This window comes from Octopus bimaculoides, chromosome 19, assembly GCF_046866305.1.
Source record: "Octopus bimaculoides isolate indiv1 chromosome 19, ASM4686630v1, whole genome shotgun sequence".
In the NCBI taxonomy this organism is placed as follows: Eukaryota; Metazoa; Mollusca; class Cephalopoda; order Octopoda; family Octopodidae; genus Octopus; species Octopus bimaculoides.
The window spans coordinates 27,555,493-27,567,624 of NC_142946.1; the positions used below are offsets into that span (position 1 = coordinate 27,555,493).

Genomic DNA, 12,132 nt, shown 5'->3' on the forward strand with positions numbered 1-12,132 from the left:
AATATATATTGCATATATATATATTATATATGTATAGATAAATATATATTACATAAATATTATATACATTATATATTGGAAGGTTTGGAGGTGATGTACAGAAATTATATAGAAAAAAATTAAGGTACTTAATTTTTTTCTATGTTGTCCATTGCTCTACACATAGCGACATATAACTGGCCATGTACAAACACTGGAGTGGGTAAAAATACACCTACATGATCTAAAGTCTGGCCCTGTGCCTTGTTTGCTGTGAATGCATAAGCGGAATTTTTAAGGTTGCAAAAAATCAAACTAAGACTTACATCTCACTGTTCTGTGCAAATAATGTCTGGATGTTCTGATACCATGGGTTAGTTTGATTGACAAAACTGAGATGTAAACAACGGCAGCTTCAATTAGCCCTTTTGAATCCTACTTATGACTGATACACTTCAATAACCACTAAATAATCATGCACACTATATACTGATGGCTATATATATATAGGCGGCGAGCTGGCAGAAACGTTAGCACGCCGGGCGAAATGCTTAGCTGTATTTCGTCTGCCGCTACGTTCTGAGTTCAACCACTTTGCCTTTCATCCTTTTGGGGTCGATTAAATAAGTACCAGTTACGCACTGGGGTCGATATAATCGACTTAATCCGTTTGTCTGTACTTGTTTGTCCCCTCTGTGTGTAGCCCCTTGTGGGTAGTAAAGAAATAGCACACTATATACTGACACACACTTTTCCATTTTATTTTCGCTATTAACTGTCCTCATGACCCCATTTCATATCTAAGATGGGACCATGAACTATACAATGAAAATCCAGAATTACTCGTGGTTGGTGAATTTTTAGTAAAAATGCAAAGGTGGTTTATCAATTCAAAAATTGATATCCACAAAATAATCATACTTTCTGATTTTTTAATGCTAAAAACCTTCCTGACAGCCATTTTTGGAATCGTAACCATTGGTCCAGCCGTCTGGCCATGAAGATGGAACAGACAAGATGGACAGACAGACATACATAATGCCCATTATAGTAATATAGCAAATCTGCCTAGCTATGATGGCAGGGATAGTATCGCAAATATAAACCCTCTAAATTCAAAAACTATAAGTGGGGGTGAAATCCAGAGTTAATCCTCATCGCCAGAATTTTAACAAAACAATCAAAGGTGATTTATTAATACAAAACTTAATATTCACTAAATAATCATACTTTTTCACTAAAAAACCTTCCTGATTACCTCCTTTGTAATCCTAAAAAACATTGTGACCATTGACCCAGCCATTTGACCGTGAAGAGGGAACAGACAGATAGACGGACATAATGCCCATTATAGTAAAATAATATATCATCATCGTTGTCATCATCGGTAACGTCCGCTTTCCATGCTGGCATGCATTGGATGGTTTGACTGAGGACTGGTGAGCCAGAGGCTGCACCAGGCTCGATCTGATGTGACAAAGTTTCTATACCTGCATGCCCTTCCTAATGCCAACCACTCTAAGAGTGTAGTGGGTGCTTTTACATGCCACGAGCATGAGGTCCAGTCAAACAGTTCTGGCAATGACCATGATCAAGAGGTGTTTTTTATGTGTTACATGCATGGGAGCCAGTCCGGCAGCACTGGCAATGACCACATTCGAATGTTGTTTTTCACGTGCCACCGACACGTGCTGGTACAGTGACGCTGGCAATGATCACGCTCAAATGGTGCTTCTCATGTGCTACCGGCATGGAAGCCAATCTGTGGGCCTGGCAATGATCACGCTCAGATGTGCTTTTAACGTACCACTGGCACAAGTGCCAAACAGGCGGTACTGTCATCGGCCATGTCAGCTATTTTGATTTCACTTGCCTCAATAGGTCTTCGCAAGCAAAGTTTATTGTCCAATGAATGAGGGGTATTCATAAGTGAGCTGGTTACACCCACTGGCATGGGCCATGGTCTCACTTGGCTTGTCGGGTCTTCTCAAGCACAGCATATCTCCAAAGGTCTTGGTCACTAGTCATTGCTTCGGTAATGCCCAATGTTTGAAGGTCGTGCTTCACCACCTCATCCCAGGTTTTCCTGGGTCTACCTCTTCCACAGGTTCCCTCAACTGCTAGGGTGTGACACTTTTTCACACAGCTGTCCTCATTCATTCGCAACACATGACCATACCAGCACTGTTGTCTCTCTTGCACACCACATTTGATGTTTCTTAAATCCAACTTTTCTCTCAGGGTGCTTACACTCTGTCTAGTATGCACACTGACATTACACATCCAATGGAGTATACTGGCTTCATTCCTTGCAAGCTTACGCATGTCCTCAGCAGTCATGGCCCATGTTTCACTGCCATGTAGCATGGCTGTTCATACACATGCGTCATACGGCCTACCTTTTACTCTGAGCGAGAGGCCATTTGTCACTAGCAGAGGTAAGAGCTCTCTGAACATTGCCCAGGCTATTCTTATTCTAGCAGCTACACTTTCAGAGCATCCACCACTGCTACTGACTTGGTCCTCTAAGTAACGGAAGCAATCAACTACTTGTAGTTTTTCCCACTGGAATGTGACAGAAGCTGTTCCTCTGCACATTTTCAGTGTTTATAGCACCTGAGCATTTGCCACATACAAAAACTATCTTCTCAGTTAGCCTTCCTTTGATATTGCTGCACCTCTTATGTGTCCATAGCTTACACTGGGTACATCTTACGCCTTTTCTACAAATTGAACAGGGCCATCTACCTGAAGGGATTTGTGATTTGTCTGCCTTCCTACTTACTAAGACTTTGGTTTTAGCTACGTTGACTCTAAAGACCTTTGATTCTAATCCTTGCTTCCACACCTGAAACTTTTCCTCTAGGTCTGATAGTGACTCAGCAATTCCTCTGTTATTGCCTGGAGGGCTATGATGAATAAGAGGGGGCTGAGGACTGAACCTTAGTGGACCCCTACCACTACTTGGAATTCTTCACTGTACTCGTTGCCAACGCTCACCTTACTGACAGCATCCCTGTTCATGGCTTGCACAGCTCTCACTAACCATTCATCTATCTCTAGTTTCCTCATTGACCACCAGATAAGGGAGTGGGGGACCCTGTCAAAGGCTTTCTCCATGTTAACGAAAGCCAGGTACAGAGGTTTATCTTAGGCTAGGTATTTCTCCTGCATCAGTGGTGCTTTTCCCTGGCACAAACCCAAACTGCATCTCATCTAAACTAACTCTCTCCCTAATTAGTTGGGCTATGACCCTCTCCATGACTTTCATTACTTGATCCAACAACTTGATACCTCTGTGATTATTTGTGTCTAAAGCGTCACCTTTACCTTTGTAGCAGTTCACTATGGTGCTGCTACACCAGTCATTGGGCATGACTCCTTCATGTATCACCTGGTTAACTATATGAGTGACTAGGCTATAGCCGACACCGCCAGATATTTTGAGCATCTCTGCAGTGATTCCTGATGGGCCAGGGGCTTTTCCTGTGTTCATACCCTTAATTGCTTTGTCTACCAAGGTACTGTCAATTTGGATAGCTGGTCCCTCTGTTGGGTCGGCTTTCAGCAGACTCGCTTTCTCCCATTCACTCTCTTTATTTAGCAATCTTTCATAGTGGCGTCTCCGTACCTCTCTCTTTGCAGCCTCATTTAATGCAAGTGAACCATCATCCATGCGAACACATTTCTCTCCTGCGACATCACGATTCTCTCTCACACACTGTCTTGCAACATGAAATACCTCAAGAATTTGGTCCTCATGGCGCAGAACATTGGCAAATTTTTTCTTATCTGCTTCCCCTCTGGTTAAATAAACCTGTCTCCTAGCTTCCCTTCTGGCAGTCTGATACAATTCCCTACTACCACCATTCTTCCAGTCCTTCCAAACCTGTTTCTTTTGTCTAATAGTATCTGTCAACAACATTGTTCCACCACCACGTTATTTTGGGTCGAGAAATGACTTTGCACCATCCACAGATCTGGTCAGTGGCCCTCAGCAGGTTGTCCCGTAGAAACCTCCAGTTGTTTTCCACATCATGTGATGTGGTAAAGCTTCGGGTAATATGGACTCCAGTAATTTGAAAATTAGTGTTGACCAAATAGAAATCAAATATGACTTGGTAGCAGGATAATCTTTACTATAAATAATGAATGCAGGAGTTATATATGAACTACTGCAATATTCATACTTAGATAATGCAGTAACTTGTCTGGCTTGTATAGTGTACCATACATGATCTGGTAATTGTTCAACCTCAAATGATATGGCTACTCCAGGAAGAGTATTTAATTTGCTAAAAGAAGAATATTATTAATTTTGAGTGTTTATATCTTTAAAAAAAATGATGCTCGGTGGGGTTAGTTGAACAAGGGAAAGGCTAAAGTGGTAGAGCTGACCTATAACTTTCTTTGAAGTACTTTTAATCTTGGTTCATGTTTGGATCAGTGTATGATATCTTCTTACCAAAATCACTCTTGGCCAGGGCTTTCTTTAGAGGTAAATAGGTTAGAGATCATATAACTAACGTTAGTTATAAGGTTTTTAAAGATAATAGTAAGGTGGCAAGACTGCATATATACCTAAGTTTAATGAGGTTTGTAGCTACTGTTATTTTAAGATCTAACTGTTAAAGATGGACATGTGGGTTTTCCTAAAAGTATCTAGAGTATGACAAGTACAGATGTGCAACATTCTAATCCATCATCTCAGTATAAACCAGTATCATAGGAAGGGAACTTGGCTTTTAGAATATCTGGCACAAAAAGCTCTACTAGATCATATATGCTAAGCACTGCCATATGAACAATTGATACATCAAACAGTTTGTCTGGTTGAATTTCTTGACCCATGCTGAATCCTTACAGAAGAGTGGGGTGTATTGTGCATGTATGATTAACTCAGTTTATGTTTGGTCAATGGTGATGTATTATTTGGTGAATCAGATGGCTTTATCTAACAAGAGTGTTAAAATTAAGGGTAAAAGTCAACAATACCAAACTTTTCACTTAACTCTACACTTATCTTTTATGTTCTTAAACTAGTCTATGACAGTGCTTCTATTTGTCCACTGTTGCAGTTCTATAGTCTTCCTAATTCTGTTATTAACATTTCTTAATGTTTTCATTACTAAACCTATTTCTGTCCTAGCAGGGCTTACAAGTCTACAGGAGTAGATTTGGGTTTTGTGATCCTTTAAAGTTATAAAGGCTTTCCTTTTAGATAAACATTCTATTGTCAATTTTAAAACATTTTACAAGGAGTTTAGCCTCACTATTGATGTCCTTATTATTTATTAGTGTTTACTTCATACATTTACTAGAGATATCATTGTGCAACAACTTATAATATTTATCATCCTTGACTCAGGTAAGTTATTCATCTCATCAGAGAAAAACATTTATGTTTTGAGACTTAAAAGGTTCCAACATCCATTTGGAGAGCTAAAGCTTATTGAGGCACTAACAGTTACCAGTTAGAAGATATGGGAGATGGAGTAGTGGCCTGAGGAGTGGACCTGATCACTGATGATACCTGTTCACAAGAAAGATAACTTAAGACTCTGCAAGAATTGTAGAACCATCAACCTAATTAGCCACTCCAGCATAGTATTGCTAAGAGTTCTGCTAAACAGACTTAAGGGGATGGCAGAAAACCAGGCTGGATTTAGGCCCCAGAGGAGTACTGTGGAGTGGATATTTAACATTAGACTGCTCACTGAGAAACATCTGCAATACCAGTTTGACATCTATCACAATTTCATTGATTTCAAAAAGGCTTTTGTCTGTGTTCGGCATGATAGGTTGAGGTAGGTAATGAATTACAACTTTGACAACAACCTCATTGAAATAATCCATTGTCTGAAACTCAAGCAATGCAGTTTTCCTGAACTGCATTGGAGAATTCTTCAGGACAACAGTGGGTGTTCAAGGGTGTATCCTCTCTCTAGTGCTTTTCAACATCTTGGAAACATCCCACAGGAGACATGTGAAGACCTCCATCCTTCTGTTTTCATTGGACGATAGCCCATTTTCAGCTTACATGTTGCTGATATAAAGTATACTGCAGTTTTTAACATTCTCTCCCAAATATAATACCACAACTACAAGCACTGTTGGTAGCATTGGGGAACTTCTTCTTGCTCTAGTTGTTTCCCTTTTTTCTTCCTGTTATTTCATTCAATTTGATTCTGCAACACTTATTCTTTTCTTTACAGCCCTAGTCACAATCAGGCCACTTGCTTCACTGAAATGAGGTCTAATGATATAACAGAATCTATAACAGAATTTGAAGTACCATCTGATGGAACATGTACTCCACTCTAGGCAGCTGTGATTCCTGTAGGATAGACGTGATGCTGCAGACATGGTTGGAGATGTGATCTCAAGATATGTTCATTATGATTTGTAACTGATGCAAACGATATCTAATCCAGTTTCTGATATGCTAATGCTACAGTGCGTAGATTTGAGCAAAATAATATTACTGCATGATAAATTTTGCATTACATGATAGTTTCTACAACTAATCATTGAGCTTCCTGAAAGTAACAGCAGCTGATTGCATGTATAGGAAGCTGTCACAAGAAATCATGTTGTCCAAATAAGAGAATATTTTCACTACGTTTAAAGCCTGATATTAGCAATCATAATGGTTGGAGTCATGTATTCCAGCTTTCCAGGTTTTAATTGGCACAAGACTTAGTTTTATTGATAGGCTGAAAGCTGACACCACACATTCAAAATGGTGCATAATTTTCTGAATATCTTCCAGAGAATGAGCTATAAGTGCTTGAGTCATCAGCAAAAAAAAAGGTTGCAAATGCATATATTGTAGCACTTCTTGGTGTATCTTAGTTTAGATATGTTCGACAATCCACCATCTTCTCTTGTGTTGATATACACACCACTTGTGAGTTGACAAGCCATCTTTTCAAACATAATACTTAGAAAGAGTGCAAATAGTAATGGAGTAACCACACAACCTTGTTGTACCTCAAATACAAGCATGCTGAATGCTTTGATGAAAATGATGAGAAGATAGAATAATTTATCTGAAAGATGAAGGTACCATCAAGTAGTTCTAAATGTAACCAAAAAACCCAAATGCCTTATTACAAAAGGAACTGTGGTGTGTGAGGCCAACAAGTTGGAGAAAATTCAAGTCCTTGCTCTATCATGTAGCTAACATTCTCTTTTATCAGTTTTATGTGACTATTGAAAAATAATTTACAACAATTTAAGTATAGGGACTTTTTAACCCTAAGATTCCTCATATTTTATTTATATGAAGTCCATCTTGCTGTGTTGGTGACAGAAGAACTAGAAAACAGAGTGAATGGTTGTTCTAGAATAAGATAGGTTTATACTAAGACAACAAACTAACAAAACACTCATTAATTACACTGTTTCTGTAACCTATACTAGTAAGCTATACAGACATAATAGCTGAGTCCTGTTAATACATGATTCAGCTAATAAATGATGAATGCCTTCATCATGGATACACACACACAGTACATATGGTAGGTTATAAACTATTGATCTAGGAGCAGAAAGTATGACTCCTTATTGTCAAGGTTAGCTCTGACATTATATGATACTTAGAAAAGTGCAGTAATGAAAGGCTTAAAAATTAAACCACATACATAAACTAACAGATAATGCACCCTCACAGTCAATGAAGGAGCCTCTACATAGTTGCTCAACCTGTAAGAAATAATTTTAAAAATTTGCCTCAAACCTGACTCTATCAGCTTGAGGTACAATTCTGTCACTCCCATACAACATCCAGATTAAGGGCCAGTAAAGAGAGGGGTAAAAAGGACATGAAAGTAGTTTTATATTTCGATATATGTACAAATACACAGTATTAATCTTATATGTTTATATATACATACATCGTATATGCTTACATATACAAATACTACACACCACGGTATGAATCTTCCATATTCATACATACAAACATACATACATACAAACAAACATATACACATACACACACACATATATATAGCAAAATCCAAAAGCAGCCATTAATTTGCATAACAAGAAATGCTAAGTAAACAGTTTATTATTATGCTTCCTGGTTAAAAGAAAAGGGGAAAAAAGTTGATTACAGGCATTATAAACAATAAATTCAAAATTCTTTTTACTTACAAACACACCACTGCATCCAGATTGGTTGTCACCCACTGTAAGGAATTATGAAATAGAGTATCAGAACCACAAACAAAAATAAATTCATGAGCTGCAAGTGAAAGTGAGTTCTGACATTTCAGAAAGGGATCCTTCTTTGAGGCAATGAGATTTTATAGGAAACTGTGAATGAAGTTGAAGAATCTACATTAATCAACTAGAACACAATTTAATTTCTACTTTTCTTTAAAATATTTAAATGTGTAATAAACATTTAATAGAAACTAAATAGTAAAAATATAATTTAAAGGTTAAAGTTTGCAGTTATCTTAATATTTGAATTTCTCTATAGAAAATAATATATAGTTTTAAAAACAAAGCATTAGCATAATTTAATTTGCTTTATTGCTCAGTCACAGAGAGTATTTAACACTGATTTTAAGACTTCAAAGAATTTACAAAACGAAAGTATTTAAAATGTTTATGATATATACATTGCACATCAAATTCTGCTTTAAGTGTTGTACAGGCTTTGTACAGGACCTACAGCACTATCTGCTGTAAACTATTGGTTAATAATCAGGAGCCAAAACACATACTGGATAGAAAAGTGAAGTCAACAAATAAAATGCTTAATGCCACGTTAGAAAATAATAGCTCAGCACAGAACAGCATAGAATAAATATAAAACAGTGAGTTTCTAGAAGAATGAATGAGAATTATATAAGCAATGTTACTTACAGATCTGAACAGCCAAGTCATAAAACAGTGTAACACAAGCAGAAGTTTCAAAAACTGCAATTAAACTGGAATTAAAAAGCAAAAAACCAGTATGTCAAAGAGTAAGCCGAAATAGGGTAATGAATCATCTCTACTTAAACATTCACTACTTCTCTTTCTTCACTCCATGTAAGTGTTACCATTCTCTCAAATTGCTGATCTACAATGCATTCAAATGCTATTATTAATTAGGACTTGAATTAGGTTTTGAAATGCTCATTGTTAGACAGCTACATCATTTTAAGGTGTATCTAATTTTACCAAAAAGTTTTCAACTTCACTACAAGATGGCTAGTGTTTCTTTATAATTCCTGGAGAGGAACCAATTTTATTATTCTTCATCTGGTATTCAGATACAGGACACAGTTGTCACTACATATATTAAATACTCTTCTTGACTCCAGAATTACTTATCCTGATTAATTAAAAATTTTATACACTTACAAATCTATGTCATTTTTTCCAAGACTATACCACCATTTTAGATTTGTTTCAGTGTTACCAACAATTTCATGTACACATACTACATGTTATTTATGGACACATGTTTAAAGCATATGTAACAACAATGCCACAATCAACATTTCTAAATGTCAGACTGGAAGTTTTTATCTACTATTACTTTGAACCTCTTGCACTGGAAACAGTTATACTACTTATAAGCATTCTAGTGGTGAACAGAAGATATATAACAAACTATTTCTCACATGCTACTGCTCTCTAGATCATTTTCCTCAGTTTGGAATATTTCCTGATTCAAGAACCATAATGAATAAAAATAATGATGTCAGTGTTATCATTGTCATCATGAATATTTTCATGATTATTTACAGAACGTTATACAGGTTTGCTATAATGTATATCACCACTCATCAGTCTTATTCTATTGCTCTTTACTGACAGAACTATTGCACTTTTCACATAATACTCATTGGCATTACTTTTGAATATCTCATATCCTAATTTTAATCCAATCCTTAGACTAGATACTATGTTTTAGCTATATCACCTTTTGCATTAATTAGATCATCTAGGAAATGAACTAACAGTTGGGCATAATGAGCCATCTAATCAGTTCATGGGTGCCCTTACAACTATTTCTAAGAATCTGTAACATATAAAATGCTAATCCTCTGCCAGTTTCTCTGAAAACACTGCATGTTTTGTGTATTCAATGTTTACAATGAGAATGCAGTATCTAGTCCCACCTGGTTTCATGCTATAGAGTGAACAAAGCTACATTCCAGATATCATTTATGCATTTTTTTTTTCCTCATTAGCACTTTGATTATTACTATTTCAATTTCTGAACTGTAAATGATGCATCCAAGTTTGGAAATTTTCTGTAAATTTTTAAGAGATTTTTCTATGAAGATTATATCATCAGTATACGAAATTTCTCAAGAACAACCAGTGATATAACTTCAAACTGAAAATACATACTTGTAAACTACACTTTTCATTCACAGCACAGTCATACTTCTCTTGCACATGTCTTAGTCATCTTCAAATTACATGCATTCATGAACAATAGCTGCAATGGAAATTTGATCTCAAAAGGTTCAATCAATGGTTTACTCAAAAGTGAGTGTGGCAAGAGGTGTTTGTGTACTCAGCTTCTGAAAATTTGCATTCATTTTTAAGAAGTTCCATATTTTAGAAGTGCAGGAAGATATTAACCAATCTATAGCTCTTGGTATCAAAAATTCAGAGGGAATATACAGATGTAAAAGTACAAGTCCTAGTACAATTATGTTTTTTGTATTACAGTCATAGCATAATTCTGATGTTGCACATTCAATAGATGCCTTCATTTCTCTCCAGTCTATACATATCTTCTGCATTCAGAGCCCATGTCTCACTACCATGGAGTATAGCCATTCACACACAAGCAGCATACAGTCTACCTTTCACTCTGAGAGAGAGTCCTTTTGTTGCCAACAGAGGTAATAGCTCTCTGAACTTCTTCCACCTTATTTATATTCTAGAAACAATACTTTCAGAGCATCCTCCACCATTGCTAATTTGGTCACCTAGATAACAGAAACTATTTACAACCCCAAGAGAGCCTCCTGGGCATTTGAGAGAATCTCAGTCCTGTGTGTTCTTAGTGCTTATTGTTCCTGCCCATCTGTTAATCTACCTGGGATTCCAATCCACTTCTTATGTGTTCTTAGTTTATACTGGATGCAGTGAATGGAATTTTTTCCAACTCCTTTCCTAAATATTGAGCAGGGTCATTTACCTGATGGAAAGAGAGCTTTATCTTCTTTCTTACTAACAACAACTTTGGTCCTTGCTAGGTTAACTTTGATTCCAGGTTTTGCTTTCCTTTTCAAAGGCCCTGTGATTCCAGGTTGTGCTTCAATAACTGGAATTTCTTCTTCAATTCTGCTAAAGATTCTGCAATAAGAGCAAGGTCATCAGCATATAGTAGTTCCCATGGGCACCCAGTTTTGAATTCCCCTGTTATGGCCTGGAGGACTATAATGAATAAGAGTGGGCTGAGAACTGAGCCCTGGCGAACCCCTACCTGTACACTAAATTCATCACTGTATTTCATAGCTGACTCTCACCTTACTAACAGCACCACTGAACATGGCTTGTACAGATCTAACAAGCCATTCCTCTACTTCTAACTTCCTTAGAGATCACTATAACTCTGTTGAAAGCTTTCCCTAGGTTGATGAAGGCTAAGTACAATGGCTTACTTTTAGCCAAATACTTTTCCTGCAGCTGTCTCACTAGGAAGATGGCATCTGTGGTACTCTTCCCAAGTACAAGACCAAACTGCATTTCATCTAGTTTAATTTCCTATCCCTAATCAATTGAGCTATAACCTTCTCAGTGACTTTCATGACTTGGTAAATGTTATTTTTTACAAGTGTTATTACTTGGAAGAAAAATATATTTAAAATGAATTTTCCTTCCACTTGTATTTGTAAGTAGGCATCAGAAAGATCTAATTTCAAGAACAATTTTCCACCGTTTAATTTCAAGAAAATTTCCCTGGGCTACGTAATGAGTAGTTTATTGTCTTAAACATTCATTTAGTCCTGTTGTGAAATCTGCACATACAGAAATTTTGTTCTCTTTTACATACACTGCTCAATCTGAATAGTTAATCTTTTCAATCATTCCCATTTTTCCAGTCTGTCTAATTCCTTATTCTACTGTTTCAGTGCTGCAAACAGTACATCATGTTTGGATTTGAAAACTGGTAATGAATTTTCT

General features: G+C 36.8%; 1 protein-coding gene across 2 annotated transcripts in view; it reads right to left on the bottom strand.

The window, feature by feature from the left end:
- Positions 1–4,333: 4,333 nt before the first annotated feature.
- The window catches only part of LOC106882057 (uncharacterized), a 77,684-nt gene continuing 69,885 nt past the window's right edge, over positions 4,334–12,132 (bottom strand). For both annotated transcript variants that reach the window (XM_052974652.2, XM_089366666.1), the window contains 2 exons: positions 8,860–8,924; positions 4,334–8,174 (listed from right to left, as the gene is read on the bottom strand). In XM_052974652.2, coding sequence (XP_052830612.1) covers positions 8,038–8,174; positions 8,860–8,924 — 202 coding nt within the window. In that variant the 3' untranslated portion in view covers positions 4,334–8,037. The remainder of the gene's footprint in view (positions 8,175–8,859; positions 8,925–12,132) is intronic.